The sequence below is a fragment of the Calypte anna genome, chromosome 26, assembly GCF_003957555.1.
Source record: "Calypte anna isolate BGI_N300 chromosome 26, bCalAnn1_v1.p, whole genome shotgun sequence".
Taxonomy (NCBI): domain Eukaryota; kingdom Metazoa; phylum Chordata; class Aves; order Apodiformes; family Trochilidae; genus Calypte; species Calypte anna.
In genome coordinates this window covers 4,904,633-4,921,870 of record NC_044271.1, presented here as the reverse complement: position 1 = coordinate 4,921,870, position 17,238 = coordinate 4,904,633, and the positions used below count along the sequence as shown (strand labels likewise).

The 17,238-nt window shown below is 56.4% G+C and overlaps 1 protein-coding gene across 9 annotated transcripts in view; it reads left to right on the top strand.

Annotated features, from left to right (window-relative positions):
- ATP2B4 (ATPase plasma membrane Ca2+ transporting 4) overlaps nt 1-17,238 on the top strand; it is a 48,297-nt gene that overhangs the window by 20,932 nt on the left and 10,127 nt on the right. For 4 of the 9 annotated variants that reach the window (XM_030465597.1, XM_030465590.1, XM_030465592.1 and 1 more), the window contains exons 2-19: nt 256-701; nt 5,158-5,355; nt 6,130-6,387; nt 7,162-7,287; nt 7,427-7,552; nt 9,262-9,297; nt 10,832-10,993; nt 11,114-11,328; nt 11,430-11,672; nt 11,754-11,995; nt 12,267-12,501; nt 13,406-13,585; nt 13,672-13,759; nt 13,903-14,009; nt 15,496-15,687; nt 15,788-16,001; nt 16,453-16,664; nt 17,036-17,143. In XM_030465597.1, coding sequence (XP_030321457.1) covers nt 503-701; nt 5,158-5,355; nt 6,130-6,387; nt 7,162-7,287; nt 7,427-7,552; nt 9,262-9,297; nt 10,832-10,993; nt 11,114-11,328; nt 11,430-11,672; nt 11,754-11,995; nt 12,267-12,501; nt 13,406-13,585; nt 13,672-13,759; nt 13,903-14,009; nt 15,496-15,687; nt 15,788-16,001; nt 16,453-16,664; nt 17,036-17,143 — 3,141 coding nt within the window. In that variant the 5' untranslated portion in view covers nt 256-502. The remainder of the gene's footprint in view (nt 1-255; nt 702-5,157; nt 5,356-6,129; nt 6,388-7,161; nt 7,288-7,426; nt 7,553-9,261; nt 9,298-10,831; nt 10,994-11,113; nt 11,329-11,429; nt 11,673-11,753; nt 11,996-12,266; nt 12,502-13,405; nt 13,586-13,671; nt 13,760-13,902; nt 14,010-15,495; nt 15,688-15,787; nt 16,002-16,452; nt 16,665-17,035; nt 17,144-17,238) is intronic. The other 5 variants (XM_030465596.1, XM_030465593.1, XM_030465598.1 and 2 more) reach the window with 2 other exon arrangements.

Here is a 17,238-nt window from a genome sequence, read left to right as displayed (position 1 = left end):
CACTGATCCCTGGTGAGCTTCTTCAAAGGTCAACTTCTGCTCATCCAGTTTGTTTGTTTGTTTGTTTGTTTTCTTGGTCAGACCATGCCAATCCCCAGGACTGGGTGAGCGATCACCTCTGAACTGCCTTCTTTCCGCTGGGCACCCCTTCTTGGGTACTGTTGCTCCTACTCAGCCATCCCGTGGGACATGTGTGGTTGGTAGCAGACCCTCCTAACACCCGGTATTTTTGTTTCCCCATCCTTGTTTTTGCAGCTCCAGTTGCTGTGGTATCCAGGGAGCCCTCCTCCTTCTGCGGGAGATGCACGCTGGTCGTTGCTAAGGTCGCCTCCGCGGTAACATGCACATCCTGTTTACACCTTTATCCGGAGAAGTTGGGCTCGGATAGAAGCACCCACTTCACCCGGGCAGCCCCTAGGGAAGGGGTCACACCGAGCATCCCTCATCCCGTCGGACCCTCGAAGGAGGAGGAGGCCGCAGGAGCCTCCGGCATCGCCGCAAAATGACGAACAACGTGGTTGTCGACCACCACCCCGGGAACTCGGTTGCTGAAGGCAACCATGAAGGGGACTTTGGTTGCTCCATGGTGGAGCTGAGGAACCTGATGGAACTGAGGAGTGCCGAGGCGGTGGCTCGGCTCAATGACTCCTATGGTGGGGTACAGAACGTCTGCAAGAGGTTGAAGACGTCGCCGGTTGAAGGTGAGGAGCTGGGCTGGGGGTTCGGAGGTTGGGGTCACCTGCTTGGGTCCAGCTGGTGGCCTCTGGGTTGGAGCCACCCGGGCAAGGTTTGAGCTGGTGGTGGCTGAGATAGTTCTGCTGGGTGAACTTGGTCCTGCTGCATCCATCACAAGCACCTGAATGCAGTGATTGTTGTGGGGAGAGAATCACAGAATTATCAGAGTTGGAAGGGACCTGTAGAGAAGGAGGAAAAAAAAAAACCACAACAAAACCAAAAAACCAACCAACCAAAAAACCCCCAAAAACAAGGAAAAAGAAGAGAAGCATCTTCTCTAGGGGTTCCCCTGAGGTGTAGCCCAGAGCCCCACATCCCCTGGGAGGATGGGGTGGGGGTGGGATGTGGACAGGGATGAGGGGCTGAGGGAGGGCATGGGGGGGGGGCTCCTGTGCAGCCCAGCTGCTGCCTGTGGGTTGGTTCCAGCCTTTCCCCAGTTTAATAATTAACATCCCTAATGACAGGGCTGTGTGGCCGGTGGGTGAAGGAGAGGGTAAAGGTTGGAGCTCATCTGGGCTGTGGGGTGTGGGTTTGCAGGGTGGTAGCAGCATCTCAGTCAAGGGATGGGCCACAAGTCCCCAAAGGGAATGACTGCTGGGGATGGGGACATGTGGGGAGGCTTTTCCTGAATCTGTAGGCTTTCTGGGAGATGAAAACCCGGCTGGGTGCTTCTGAGCATCCTGGCTTTGAGCTGTGGTGGGTGCCAGGTGATTTTAGGGGAGGCTTTGGGTGGAAGGATGTCACCTCTCCTCCCTGTGGTCCAAGCTGGCATTTTGGGACCCTCTGTATGAAGAGGGCTCCCAGTATTGGGTGGCTTTGCATGACTATGGAAAGGTGTTAAGAGGGGTACAGTGGGGAGAGACACCCCATATCCCTTCTGCTTACAGCACCCGGGGTTTTCCCTGGATGAGGATGAGGCCCCCGGGGGCTGTGTGGGATGGGGGGGACGTGGCTGTGCCTCAGCTCTGCAAACTTGCAGGTTATTCTTAGTGCTGTAAGCTGGGGATTAGTGTGTTTCCAGCTGTGAGTGGGACCGGGAAGGGGAGACAATCTCGGGATGTCATTGGGGGGGGGGAAGTCCCGGTGGAAATACCGAGCCCAGGTCACAAAACAATGAGGTTTGGCCCTGCCAAAGTGGGAGGGGGCTCCTCCGGGGGTGCTGGGGAGGGGAAGGGGGGGAAGCAAGCCCAAAAAGCTCTGCTGGGGCCTCTCTTGGTGAGGGGAGGGGGCTGCCCTTCCATCCCCCAGCCCCGCTTTCCCCCTCTGCTCTGCCTGGCATCGCTTTTATCCCAAGTTCCCACCACACCCATGCTCACCCCCTTGCTCCTTTGGTACCTGTTCTAAACCCCCTCCTGTTGAACCCAGAGAGTGATGAGAGGGATTGGGATTTTTAGGACAAGCAGAAGGTGCAGCTTGCAGCACTCATCCTGTTGGAGCTGGGTGTTTGGCTCCTGCTGTGCCTGGGGCTGCCTTTCCATGGGTGATCCCAAGAGCTGGGAATCCCCACGGTGGTGCCCTGAGGAGGGAAACCCTGGCAGGTTGGGAAGCTGTAAGCTTGGGAGCATGTCCCCTGGATTACTGTCCCCTGGCAAAGCCCAGGAAACAGGGATGGGGTCCTCAGGTGGCTGCTGTTGTGTTTGCAGGTGGGTTTAGTGGATGATGTGCAGTCTGGAGAATGTCTTGGGGTGTGTGTTGTGGGGCTGCTTCCCTCTGGAAAGCCCTTGATGGAGAGCTGGGGTTGAGTCCCTGACCCTCCCTGTGCCTGCTGGCCCTGCCTGGCCAAAGCTTGACTGGACCCATGGGTATGAGACAGGACCCCACTGCCAGTGTGGGCACTGGGAATCCCCCTGGCACTGCCCACAGTCCCTGCCAGAGAGGGGGGGGCACCACCTTCACCTGGGGTGGTTTTATCCCTGTAGGGATCTCCACACACAGGTGTTTGTGCAGGGAGGGTCTCTCCAGCATCAGGACAGGGATCTGCTGCTCTAGCTCTTGCTCCAAAATGTTTTTGTGGACCCCAACCCCTTCAGGCTTCTTCTTGAGGGGCCTGGTGATGGGGTGGTCCTTGCTGGGTGCTGCGTTTTCACCTGCACCATCAGCCTGGGCCCTCAGGTGGGTTAGGATGGGTGCAAAGGGAGTGGGGGGGTGGTGCTGGAGGCTTTGGTGAGTCACTGATTCCAGTGTCTCCTGTCCTGGTGTCCCCTGGGTGACAGCACACAGCACCCTGACTCACCCTCTGGCAGCAGCAGCTCCTGGGGCCCAGAGTCTTCTGTGGGAGCTCCTTGAGTGAAGATTTTGCCACCCAAAAGCAGCTTCCTCAGGCTGCAGTGCCTGCCCTCTGATCAGGAACCAGTGACTGCACAGGGGGGGTTGTTCTCCTGCTGTCACTTGTCACCTCCATCCAACCTCTCTAACCCACCCCCTAGGTCCCAGCTAGGAGGGATTTCCTCAGGTGCATGCCCTGGGGATACGTCCATGCTTTCTGCTCCTTGCAGCCCTCCTCTCTGGCAGCACAGAGAAATTGAAGCCCACCCCCTCCCATCCCACTTTCCCCCAGAGGGTGGGGGGGCAGCTCTGAGCTGTATGGGGTGGTGGCTTTGGAGGAGCCCCACGTGCATCTTGCTGTGTGCAGGAGTCAAGCTCTGCACTTAGCCACATTTTCCATCCATCCCACCAGAGATGTTGGGCTGGCAGCCTTCCCACATGGACTCAGGGAGGCCACCGGGGCTGGGAGACCCCAGGATCCTGCTGGGTTGGGACACCCGGGATGTGTCCCCTCCCTGCAGCCATGGCAGAGAAAAGAGGGTGTAAGGAGGGGGGAACAGGAGTCATCCTGCTGCTTTTTCCGGGCTGGGATGCCTCGGGACTGGGTCCCCCGGGGAGGGCATCACTGCCAGGCTGCTCCAGGCACCGGGGAGTGTCCAGGGCCAGCCCTGCCCGGAGCATCTTGGGAGCTGGCAGCATCCCCATGGGGCAGCTTAAGGTGGAGACCCAGGGGCCCTGGCCAGAGGCTGAATTAAAGTGGTGCTGAGCAGGGGAGGCTGTTCTCATTTGCCACCCCATCAGCTTGGGGTTTTTTAAGGGCTTCAATGCAGAGGATGGCCAGGGAGGTGAATGTCTCCCATCACTGGCTCAGGCCCTGGAATGGGAAGAATGTGAAGGCTGCTGTGTCCACAGTCCCCTTTAACTCTGGGGCAGGGGCTCCCCCTTTTTCATTTCTTCCCCTTATTTTTTTGTTTTTGCTCCCCATTTCTCTTTGCTTCTGTTTCTTCCCCCCTTCTCTTTCTTTTTTTCCCCCCTTTCCTTTTCACTCTCCTTTTTTTTTTCCTCCCCCTTTTTTTTTCCTCTCCCTTTTCTTTTTTTCCTCCCCCCTTTTTCCTCCCCTTCCTTTTTTTCCTCCCCCCTTTCCTCTTTTTTTCCTCCCCCCTTTCCTCTTTTTTTCCTCCCCCCTTTCCTCTTTTTTTCCTCCCCCTTTCCTCTTTTTTTCCTCCCCCCTTTCCTCTTTTTTTCCTCCCCCCTTTCCTCTTTTTTCCTCCCCCCTTTCCTCTTTTTTTCCTCCCCCCTTTCCTCTTTTTTTCCTCCCCCCTTTCCTCTTTTTTTCCTCCCCCCTTTCCTCTTTTTTTCCTCCCCCCTTTCCTCTTTTTTTCCTCCCCCCTTCTCTTTTTTCCTCCCCCTTTCCTCTTTTTTCCTCCCTCTTTTTCTTCCTTTTCTTTTTTATTTCCCCCCACTTCCCTTTTATTTTCCTCCTCTCTCTCCAGGGATGCTCCGTGCAGCTTGGGGGGGGCAGCAGCCCAGTCCCTCCCCTCCCTCCCATTCCCCCTTTTTCCCTCAGCATCCCTCCCGGGTCCCCTTCACCACCTCCTCCCCCCGGAGCTGTTTTGGCCGTGCTGCCCCAGGCTGGGGGGTCGGGATGTGTCCCTGAGGCTCCCAGACTTTCCTGCTGTGCCCGGGTTGCTCCGAGCTGGCAGGAGCAGAGGGATCAGGTGGCTCGGGCAGCTCCGAGCTGCTGGCAGCGCCAGCTTTATGGCTAATTTGATGCAGGATGTAAACAAGTGACAGCCAGTGCCAACTGGACTCAACTGGTGCTCGGGCGCTTCCAGAGGCGGCTCCGTCTCCAGACTCGACCCCCACTGCGTCCTACCCAGCCAGGGGCGTGTGGGATGTCCCCTGCCCTGCAGAGAAATGTCCCCTACTCAGCCAGAGGGATGTGGGATGTCCCCTGCCCCGATGGAGGGATGTCCCCTCCCCTACTCAGCCTAGGGGATGTGGGATGTCACCTCCCTGCTCCACCAGTGGGATGTCCCCTGCCCCATAGGTGACAGGAGCAAAGCCCTGGCCTGGCTCACCCCCTGCCTGCACCTCGTGGTCCTGCTGGTGCTGGTTCTGGGCTCTGCCCTCATCTCCCATTTCTTCCCTCCCCAGGCCTGTCCGGGAACCCGACTGACCTAGAGAAGAGGCGTCAGGTCTTTGGACAGAACTTCATTCCTCCCAAAAAGGCCAAGACGTTCCTGCAGTTAGTGTGGGAGGCACTCCAGGACGTCACCCTGATTATCTTGGAAATCGCAGCCATAATCTCCCTGGGCCTGTCCTTCTACCACCCTCCTGGTGGTGACAATGAACGTGAGTCCCTGTGGTCCCCATGGTGTGGTGGGGGGCTTGGTGGGGAACCCGAGTGAGCTGCTGTGCTCAGCTGTGTGGGAGCAGGATTTGGTGATGGGTGCTATCTCTGGAAGGTCACCTCATGGGTCCCTCCACCCTGGTGTGGGTGGAGAAGGGAGCTACTTCTGCTCACCCTTGAGGTGGTGGCTTCTCCCCATCCTTGGCATGGTCCCATCTTTGTCCAGGGACCTGCACAGATGGATGTGTCTGGGCAAAGTTGTCACCTCATGGCTCAGCTGGTTCTTGCTGCTCCCCACAAAGGATGCTCAGAAACCAGGAGGTCCACCTTGTCCAGTAGCTTCCCAAGTCCCATGTGGATTCTTGTTTTGTTTGGGATAAGGTTTGTCTGTCCCCTGGTACCTCCTCTCCAGGAGACTGAGCAGTGGTGCTGGGCAAGTGTCTCCTCCCTGGATCTCTCATTGGAGAAGTCAAGCCAGGGAAGGGCTGTGGAGATGCAGGGAGACCATGACCCACTGGAGGGTCACAACTGGTGCTGCAACTGGAAATAGAAACCAGTTGTCCCAGCTCCTTCAACCCAATCTCTGACAAAAATGAAAGTGAAAAAAGAGAAAAAAAAATAATCTCCAAATGCCTCCAGGGATGTAAAAAAATCCTCTCCTAAGAGCAAGGGAAGCCCTTGGACTGGGTAAGGGAGGGATAAATGTCTCCTGGGCTGTGCCCTGCACATGTTTCTTGTGTCTGGTGGTGCCCACTGAGGTCTCTCCCTCCCTGCAGTCTGTGGGCAGTCGTCGGGCGGCGTGGAGGACGAGGGGGAGTCCCAGGCTGGCTGGATCGAGGGGGCAGCTATCCTGTTCTCTGTGATCATCGTGGTGCTGGTGACAGCTTTCAATGACTGGAGCAAGGAGAAGCAATTCCGGGGCCTCCAGAGCCGCATCGAGCAGGAGCAGAAGTTCACGGTGATCCGCAAAGGGCAGGTGATCCAGATCCCAGTGGCTGAGATTGTGGTGGGAGACATCGCCCAGATCAAGTATGGTGAGTGGGGGGTGTGGTGGCCAGAGTCTGTCCTTCCACCTCAGGAGCATTGCTGGTTTCTTCTCTCTGCTTTGCCAATCCCTTTTTGTCTCCTTGGGGATGCACGGCTCCTCCAGTGACTTCGTTTTGTACCCGTGCCGTGGTTGGGAGTGGTGGGAGATGCTCTGCACAGCTCTGGGTTGCTTTAGTGCCCTGCTGGTCTCCAAAATGATTCATTTTCACAACCATGTCCTTGTTGGAGAACATCATCTTACCAAGAGGGAACATCTCCCTGGCTGGAGGAACATCATCTTACCAAGGAAATATGGCCCGTGGGCTACGTTAGGTCCTGCTCCTTGTTTGCTCATCCCATGCAAGTCCTGTCAGGAAGGAGGTTGGTCCAACGTGGTGTTTATTTTCACGTGGGGCTTTTTTACCTTCCTCCATGTGTGGATGATGGGATCATGTAAGTGTTTGGCTGTATCAGGAGGCCTTGGGAAGGATCTGGTGTTGACTCAGTAAAACCAGATTGGAGAAGAACTGACTGAACAAATGTCCTCACAACAAATGCTTTCAGACATCAGTGAAGATTTTGGAGCTGTTTTGTATCATCTTATAAAACCCATCTGTTTTCTAATACCCATCTGTTGCTTCTCCTCCCTCTAGCTGCAGTCTGAGATGGAGTTTGGAGACCTTTTGCTGGCACATGAAGTCTCCTTCTGGGATGAGCCAGGCAGAGCTGAGCTGCAGCCCCTCCTGAGTGGAGCTGACCCGTCTTCTTTGCTTCTGCTCTAGGTGATCTCTTGCCAGCAGATGGGATCCTGATCCAGGGCAATGACCTGAAAATAGATGAGAGCTCCCTGACTGGGGAGTCAGACCAAGTGAAGAAATCATTGGAGAAAGACCCCATGCTGCTGTCAGGTGAGGGGTCTGGTGGGGCTGGGGATGGGTTTGTGGGATGGGGAGATGATTGCTCCTGGATCCCATGTCCTGGTGTTGGGGAAGAGATGGGAATTGGATGCTGGTGTCCTGTCTCACTGTGCCCTTCCTATTGTGCCAGGCACCCACGTGATGGAGGGCTCTGGCAGGATGGTGGTGACTGCTGTGGGTATCAACTCCCAGACAGGAATCATCTTCACTCTCTTGGGTGCTGGAGAAGGAGATGAGGAAAAAAAGGTGAAGAAAGGTAAGGAGATCCACTGAACCTACTTATTCCTTTCCTTTTGCCTTTCTCCCTTTCCTGGGAAGCATCCAGCAGTGTGCAACACACATCCATGGGACATGGCTACAACTCTGTTTCTGCAGCCTGGAGTTTCAGGGTGTGTGGGGGGTCGGGGTTCAGAGGGACAAGTGGCTGGTGTTGATGTCCCATGGTACTGTGCCATGGTGCCCAATGCATGGGAAGGTGAGTCCTGGCTGTCAGTCCATCCAGAACCTCGAGGACCTTGCTGAGGATCTCTGCTGTGTCCCTGAGCTCCCTGGAGCAGGAGGCAAGGTGCTGCAGGTGGCAAGAGGGAAAAGAGGGGCTGTGGGGAGGGCAGGAGAGCAGCCAGGTGGGCTGAGGTGTTCCTGGTCATGCTGGGACCCCAATGCTTCCCTGCCTCAGCTCTCACATCTTGAGAATTATTCCCCTGCTCTGTGCCAGCTTTAAATCCAGCCTTGGTATGAGCCAAGTTTGGGAAGCTTCTGCTGTCCCTGCAGCCCTCTTCAGCAGACCTGGGCTCACTGGGAGCAGCTGGCAGGAGGGAGCTGCTGGTTGGCATCGTGTCCCTGTGCTGAGGAGCCCTTCTTGGGAGGTGATGCCAGGCAGGGAGAGGCTTGCAGGGCTTCTCCTGGCAGCTGTTTTAGTGCTGGGTTCCTCCAGCTCTGCTCACCCAGGGCTGGCTCCCTTCACCAGGGTTTGCAGGCTCTGGAGCTCTTGGGGTTTTGCTGCCAGCTTGGAGGTGGGAGGATGGGGTGAGACGTGGGACCCAGGCACAGTGCCTGGTGTTTTCCCAGCCTTCAAGTTCAGCCCCACAGCAAAGCCAGCTCTGCCTCAGAGCCCCCCATTTGGGAGCAGACCAGGGCAGGGGGCTTCACCAACTTGTTCCCCACCAGGGTGCTGGGGGGGAGATGTTGGGGAGAAGGTGTTTAAACCCCTTATCACTCAAGACTTCTTTAGGCTTCAGCAGCCTTGTGCTCCCATGTTCTGCAGGCATGCTGGGGATCCCCATGTGCAGATTTTGCCCATCACAGACTTGGGGTCACACCCCCACTGCCCATGACAGGGGACAAGTGTGTTCCCAGGTGGATGTGATGGCAGCATGGAGGGCGACCTCTGCTATGTGGTTCCTTCTCCCCAAAGGTCTGAGGTACCTCTGTCACCCTTTGGAGCACCTGGCCAGGGGTTGTAGCAGGTGCTCTGCAGGTGGAAAGTCTGAAGCCTTGGGGACAGGGTGTCTTGGGTGCTCCAGAGCCTCCTTGGTGACAGGGGCTGCAGGGACAGGGCCCTCATGGTGTCCAGAGGTTGCTTGCAGGGTGCTGAGCCCTGTGCAAGGATGTCAGAGCAGGGCTGTCCCTGGGCTGTCCCACCAGAATCACACAGAATCATTTGGATTGGAAAGGACCTCTGAGACTATCAAATCCAACCCTTGATCCACTCCCCCCATGGTTCCCAGCCCATGGCACTCAGTGCCACATTCAGGCTCTTCTTAAAAACCTCCAGGGATGGAGAATCCACCCTCTCCCTGGGCAGCCCATTCCAATGCCTGAGCACCCTCTCTGGAAATAATTTTTTCCTCATATCCAACCTAACCCTCCCCTGGCAGAGCTTAAGCCCATGGCCTCTTGTCTTAAACTTGGGCAGTGAACGTGGGTCCGTGTGCTCAGCCCTCCACCCTTTCTCTCTTTGAACAGGTAAAAAAGGTGGAGCCCCTGAAAACCGCAACAAAGGTAACCCCTCCTCTCCATCCTTTGAACCAGCACCACACTAACTACTGAGCATTCCTCCTTCCTTCCTTCTTTCCTTCTTCTCATCAGTCTGTGCTCTTTGCTGCTCCGGCGGGACTCTCGCCTCGTTGTCCTGGGAGAGGGTGCAACGGTCCCAAAGCTGCTGGCCCTGGAGTGGCCACTTCACCACGGGGCTGTGCATAGCTGGGATGGGGTGGCCACCTTCCCCCGTGGCCACCGTGCCCCCCTGCACGGGGCAAATCCTTTGTGCAGGGAGGAGGGGGTTCCACCAGCAGCCTGGACCAGTGGCAGAGCATCATCCCTGGTTACATCTGAAGCCTCTGTGCCCATGAGAAGCTGTCCCGTCGCAGGGTGTGTGTTTGGGGACAGCTGGAGGACAGATGTGGGTCCCTTCCTGCTGTTCCCAGGATGAAATGTCCCCCAGGGCTCAGCCAATGTGACTGTTGCACCCTCTCCTCCCATGGCCTCGACTCCGTGAGCGTCTCCTCGCCAGTGTTTCTCACACTGTTCTTTACAGGCTGTGGAGGAAGCCCATTTCTGCACCTCTCTCTCCACCTCTTTCTCTCTTTCTTTCTCTCTCCTCTCAGCAGTTTCCCTCCTTCCTTCAGACTGTGTCCGGGTGCTTGTTTTGTCCATGTTGGGTCTGTTGTGACCGTGGAGGTGTCTGATGTGGAGCTGCAGTGAGCTCTGGGGTGGCTCGAGCCATCGAGCAGTGACAGCCAGGAGGGGGGACAGGTCCATGGGCAACCACGGGCAGCTGTGGAGCCATTCCAGCCCTGACAGCTGAGGAGAAACTTCTTGGGAGGGTTCCTACCTTCGTTGCATCCCTCTCCAAAACTTCCAGCTGACCTGGGTCTCACTGGCTGGACTGGATCTCTTGTAACAACTGGAAGCTTGGCTGTCTCAGGTCCTAAAAATGGGGTGGTTGGCTCAGGGCTGGGATTCAAGGAGCTGGGTCACTTCTCTTCAATCTCCATCCCAACTTCTAACCCTCCCCCTCCATATCACCCCCCTCAGTTGCTTCCCTGGCAGGTGATTCCTGCTGAGCTGCCCCTGGTGCACTGCAGAGGTGGCACTGGGAGGGAGTGGGGATCTGGGCAGGACACCAGAGCCTCTCTGGGGTCAGCCCAAAGTGGTCCCCATCTGCTGCAGGGTGTAAAGCAGCCCAAAGGGGAGGCTAGAAGAGACCTCCTGCACCCCAAAGCCTGGCCTGAAGGATTCTTTCTTTCAGTGCTGCCTTAGAGGTGTGATCAGTGCAGGGGTCACATCAGCTCTGAGGATCCTTTATCCGTGGGGCTCTGGGGTAGATGGCAGAAAAGTGCCCCACAGAGAGGTGGCAGGGCCTGGGACACGAGGTTTCCATGTGCTCGGATGCGTGTGTCATCGGGAATGGTTCTTGCTCTGGGTTTTTTCTCTCTCTCTCTCTCCCACCACTATCTTTCTCAGTGGTGTCCTACAGGTTTTCCTGGTCTCTCTCCTATTCACACGTGGTGTCTTATTTTGCCCTGGGCTGTAGCTAAAACTCAGGATGGTGTGGCCTTAGAGATCCAACCCCTGAAGAGCCAGGAAGGGGTGGAAAATGAGGAGAAGGAGAAGAAGAAAGTGAAGGTGCCCAAGAAGGAGAAGTCGGTGCTGCAAGGGAAGCTCACACGCCTGGCAGTCCAGATTGGGAAGGCTGGTGAGTGAGTGGCCTGGCTCAAGCTGTCACCCCAGAGTTCTTGCTGGAAGTGGCACAGGGAGAAGGGGCTGTCACTTTCTACAAGGTCTTTACCTCCTGCTCTGCCTCTTCTCCCCCCAGGGCTGATCATGTCAGCCATCACAGTCATCATCTTGGTGCTGTACTTCGTGATCGACACCTTCGGGGTGCAGGGGAGGCCCTGGCTGGCAGAGTGCACCCCCATTTACATCCAGTACTTTGTCAAGTTCTTCATCATCGGTGTCACTGTGTTGGTGGTGGCTGTGCCCGAAGGGCTCCCGCTGGCAGTCACCATCTCCCTGGCTTATTCTGTGAAGGTGAGACCACGATGCACCAGGGTGACCATGGAGGGGGGTTGGGAAAAGATGGGGAAATCCAGGTTTTTGGCTCTGACCCCGCTCATCGGTGCCCCTTGCAGAAAATGATGAAGGACAACAACTTGGTGAGACATCTGGATGCGTGTGAGACCATGGGCAATGCCACTGCCATCTGCTCAGACAAAACGGGCACCCTGACCATGAACCGCATGACCGTGGTCCAGGCATTCGTGGGGGACACTCACTACCGCCAGATCCCTGACCCCGAAGCCATCCTGCCCAAGATCCTCGACCTCATAGTTAATGGTGTTGCCATCAACTCAGCCTACACCTCCAAGATCCTGGTGAGTTGGAGAACTGCCATCCCCACAGCACCTGTCCTGCCCTGCCCAGCCCTGACCTTGCTTTTCCTTTCTCCCCTCCAGCCCCCCGAGAAGGAAGGGGGGCTGCCCCGCCAAGTGGGGAACAAGACAGAGTGTGCCCTGCTGGGTTTCGTGCTGGACCTGAAGCAGGATTACCAGGCTGTGAGGAACGAGGTGCCCGAGGAGAAGCTCTACAAGGTCTACACCTTCAACTCTGTCCGCAAGTCCATGAGCACGGTGCTGAAGAACGGCAACGGCGGCTTCCGAATGTACAGCAAAGGAGCTTCTGAGATCATCCTCCGCAAGTAACCACCCCCCCTTGGCCCTCCCCTCGTCCCATGGGCTCTTGGTGCACCCCACAGAGCTGTTCTGGGAGGCTGGGGGATGAAGGGTGCCCCACAGCAGCTGTGCAAAGGCTTTTGATGTTGTTTAGGGTGGGTTTGGTGGAGCTGTGGGTCAAGGGGATGCACCTGGGATGGGGGCTTGGGGGGGGCTGGGACAGGGGGAGCTGGTGACTGAGCCAGCAGTGCAGGTCACCACTGGTGCCCCTCACCCTCCATCCTGGTCCTGCCTTAGGTGCACCAAGATCCTGGACAAGAACGGAGATCCCCGGTTGTTCAAGGTGAAGGACAGGGATGAGATGGTGAAGAAAGTGATAGAGCCCATGGCCTGCCACGGGCTGCGGACCATCTGCCTGGCCTTCAGGGACTTCCCTGGGGACACTGAACCAGACTGGGACAGTGAGAATGAGATCCTGTCTGACCTGACCTGCATTGCAGTGGTTGGGATAGAGGACCCTGTGCGGCCGGAGGTACCGAATCCCAGCTCTGCCCTGGCTCTCCTCCCCCCCACACTCATTCTGGGGACAGAAGCCCCTTTCCCTCCTGCTCAGGACCACAACCCCCTTCTGACAGCACAAGGAGCTCCTCTACAGCCATCCCTGGTGGCTCCCTCCCAGCTTGTTGCCCAGCTCTACCTCCAGCCTGGGGAAGGCAGCCAGGCTAATGCAATAAACCCTCCCATACCTGCCCCCTGATTACATTTTGGAGCTTGCCCCCTGCTCTCCTGCATTGCTTGCATCTTTCCTGATTAGATGTTCAAGTATCTGGGTCTGGGAATTGCATTACAGATGCCCCATCTGCACTGGCTCTGGAGGCCCTTGATTCAATTTGCTAATTTCTCACTCATGGCCTCTTCCCCCACCTCTCCCTGATAGATAAATCCATTAACACAGCAATGTGCTGGCCTGCAGGGGACAGGGGGGGACAGATGAGAGACCACCCTCTGGTGGGATGGCTCTTGGCATGCCAGGGAGGGGACAATGACATGTCCTTCCCCTGGGGGCAGGGACTGGAAGATCTTGAGCTGTCTGTGCCAGAGCCTGGCAGGAGCAGCAGGCAGTGAGCAGGGCAGGAATCCCTCCTGGAGCCCAGGGACAAAAAGCTGAGCTGGTTCTGGAGGAAACAAGTTTTGGGTTCAGCATCTCATCCCTGGTGTGAGCACCAAGCTGAGGGGGGATGCAGGTTCCTTTCCAGATCCTTTTTAGGGAGGATGAGAGAGGAGCTGCCTGGCTCCTGGGACACCCAGTGCCAAACAGGGTTAGGATGAGGTTGGACTCGATCATCTTGTTAAAGGTCTTTTCCAGCCTGAGCAACTCTGAAACCCCAGCACCCTGCCTGTCTGCCCACCCCCCAGACTCTCTCCTTGCCCCCCAGGTGCCAGATGCCATCCTGAAGTGCCAGCGTGCAGGGATCACCGTGCGGATGGTGACAGGGGACAACATCAACACTGCCCGTGCCATCGCCACCAAGTGTGGCATCCTGCTGCCAGGAGAGGACTTCTTGTGCCTGGAGGGGAAGGAGTTCAATCGGCTGATCCGCAACGAGAAGGGAGAGGTGGGAGAGCAGCCCTGGGTCCTGCTCTGTGCTGGGCTCCTCGGGGGTGTCCCTTGTCCCTTTCTCACGTGTGCCTTGTCCCGCAGGTGGAACAGGAGCAGCTGGATAAGATCTGGCCCAAGCTTCGTGTGCTTGCTCGTTCCTCCCCAACAGATAAACACACACTGGTGAAAGGTGAGGATCTGCCCACACTCCCAAAGTGTCTCAGTTCTGCTCTGCCCGGGTGCTTTGGGAGCATCCTTGATGCTGGGAAACCTACCCAAGGGGTTGGGGGGGTGAAATGCTTCTTTTCTCTGAACTGCTTGTCCCTGTTTCAGGAATTATTGATAGCACTGTTGGTGACCAGAGGCAGGTGGTGGCCGTGACTGGGGATGGGACCAACGATGGCCCAGCTCTGAAGAAAGCAGATGTTGGGTTTGCTATGGTATGAGATGGGGGGTGGGGAGTGGGGGGTAAGGGGGTGGCTGTTGTTCTCAGGATGAGAAGCTAACAGCACACTTGGCTATTCCCCACTCTTCAGTTATCTCCGGAGCAGTGAAAGTCTCCTCCAAATCTACAGGAGGGCTTCAAAAGAAAAAATAAGGAAAACTCCTCGTGAATTTTATAGGACTGTTAGCAAAATGTTGAGGAGCAAACCTCTGGCTTAAAGCTGGGTTCCTCTGTCCTTGGTGGGAACATCTCAAGCTGAAGGTGACCTGAGCACCCAGAGCAGGGCCCTGCCTCCTGTGGGGTGCTGGAGAGCCATAACTCAGCCTGACTTGGGTTTATCCCTGCAGTTCTTCACCCAGGCTCATCAGGGGCAGCCCAGGCTCTGAGCGTGGTGCTTGGGGAGTTTGTTTATGGTGAAGAACTCCTTATCTCCTTTCCTTTCTTTGCCCTCCCTGAAAGAAGTAAGGAAATAAACCTGTCGGTTTTAGTGGGTTTCCTGTGAATTAAGTTTAGGTACGTGAGCAGGAGGCAGCTGCTGGGTGAAAACCTGTGTGTGAGGAGCTTTGAGCAAATGAATAACTGGTTTGGAGCAGGGGATTTTTGTCAGTGTCAAACATCCAAGTGCAGTTCTGGAGCCTTTAGTACAAGCAGCAGGAGATAACCTGTCTTTTGGGGACCATACAGAGGGGCTCTCTGCCCCCATATGCAGGACCTGACCCTGGCCAGGAATGGGGTTTTGGGAGCTAGGCACAGAGCTCTGCTGCCTTTAGGGCTCCAGAAGCACCCAGGACACCTCCAGCTGGGTTGTCCAGCTGCCTCCAAAGCTTTTGCTCTGCAGCAGTTCCCATCAGAGGAAATGGCCACAAGTTGTGCCAGGAGAGGTTGAAATTGAATATTAGGACCAGTTTCTCCTTGGAAAGGGTTGTCAGGCCCTGGCCTGGGCTGTCCCCCATCCTTGGAGGGATCTAAAAGCTGTGTGGATGTGGTGCTGAGGGACATGGGGTGGTGGTGCCGAGGCAGGAATGGGTTAGCAGTCGGACTCAGTGATCTCAAAGGTCTTTTCCAACCCAAATAGTTCTCAGGTTCTAAGAGACGGGTCTTGAAAACCTCAAGAGAGCTCCCCTGGGGGAAGCACCAGAGAACCTGTTCCTTGCCAGCGTCACTTCCCAAGGTTTAATTATTGCAAAACGAGCGCCTCGTTGTGCCAGCCAGGAGAAACGCAGCACCCAGCTCCTGCTGAGCAAACCCCTGGAGATCCTGCAGGGGATTTCAGGGAGGTGTGGGCAGCCCTGCTTACCTTGGGGTTGCTCTCCACCTCGGATGGAGCAGGAGGCACCAGGGCCTCGGGCTGCTGAACTCTGCCCCTCATCTGGGGGTCCCAACACTCATTTGCAGCAGGGATGTTAGAGCAGATCAGGAGGGAGCAGTGGTGATAAGCTCTGTCTGTGCCTCACTCCATCACTTTCTCCTTGGTCCTCAAGGGCATTGCTGGCACGGATGTGGCCAAGGAGGCTTCAGACATCATCCTGACAGATGATAACTTCACCAGCATCGTCAAGGCGGTGATGTGGGGCCGCAATGTCTACGACAGCATCTCCAAGTTCTTGCAGTTCCAGCTGACTGTCAACATCGTGGCTGTCATCGTGGCCTTCACGGGCGCCTGCATCACCCAGGTGTGGGGCTGTGGGGCTGAGGGGCTCAGCAGGAGGAGGGCAAGGGGGAGGAGGTTTCATCGGTGTGACGTGTGTTGTCCTCCCTCCACCTCTCCTGCAGGACTCTCCTCTCAAAGCTGTCCAGATGCTCTGGGTCAACCTGATCATGGACACTTTTGCCTCCTTGGCCCTGGCCACGGAGCCTCCATCCGAGTCCCTGCTGCTGCGCAAGCCCTACGGCCGCAACAAACCCCTCATCTCCCGCACCATGATGAAGAACATCCTGGGGCACGCAGTCTATCAGCTCACCATCATCTTCACACTGCTGTTTGCAGGTGAGCTTTGAGCCCCCCCCCCCCCTCCCCAGGAAACCCTGAAAAGGGACAGAGTCCCAGCCCACCCTTGGGAGCTGCAGTTTTGTGGAGTCTTCTTCTCACCAGAGCAGGACAGGACAGAGCTTACCGGGTACTGGGTGGGAGAAGTGTTAAGGGAGAGGATTTAAATTGAGGGTGTGGGTCTTCTCAAGGCCTCGCTGGGTTGCAAGGACAGTTTTAGCCAGGGCAGCAGGTTTTCAACATTTTTAAGGAATTGAGGGTTTAGTGGGGCTAGCGTGGGGACTCTAGCTGGGCCAAGGGATCTTCAGCAAGCAGGAACCTAACTCCAGCTCCACCAGCACAAAGCAGAAAGAAGGAGCAGGATTTCATCTTCTCTTTTCCAGAGCAGGATTTCATCTTCTCTTTTCTCTACCCTTCCTCATCCCCTCCCTAAACTCCCTTGTGTGCTTAGGGGAGAAGTTTTTTGACATTGACAGTGGCCGGAACGCCCCCCTCCACTCCCCCCCCACTGAACACTACACCATTGTCTTCAACACCTTTGTCATGATGCAATTGTTCAATGAGATCAATGCACGCAAGATCCATGGGGAGAGGAACGTCTTTGAGTCCATCTACCGCAACCCCATCTTCTGCACCGTGGTGCTGGGCACGTTTGCAGCACAGGTGAGGCTGTGGGAAGAGGCTGGTGGGGCTGGAAGGGGACTGTGCCCCGAGCAAGGACACTGTGTCTTCTGCAAGCACCACCCACAGCTCTGTCCTGTCCCTTTATTCTTCTCCAGCAACTTCTTGGTGACACAAAACATGAATGTTGGGGTCTGGAGTGTTTTGGGAGGTGCCAGGGCTGGGCAGCCAGGGTGCCTCTGGTATCCTGTAGGGTTTCTAAGCCTTCGTGTGGGGTCCTTGCTCCTCTCATGATCCCAAGGAAGGGTTGTGGGTGAAGATGTCTGTCTGTAAGGGGACCTTTTCATCCCATGGCTGTGCTGTGCAGCCCTCGGAGATGCCCAGTGTGTGACTTGTTCTCTCCTGTGCTGTAGATCATCATTGTGGAGTTTGGTGGGAAGCCCTTCAGCTGCTCTGGGCTCACCCTGAGCCAGTGGTTCTGGTGTGTTTTTATTGGAGTGGGAGAGCTCCTCTGGGGCCAGGTAAGAGCCAGGCTGAAAAATATGGTTGCCCTCATGTTGCCCAGGACACAGAGGTTATTGGATGGTGGATGGTGCCTCCACACCATGGCACTGCC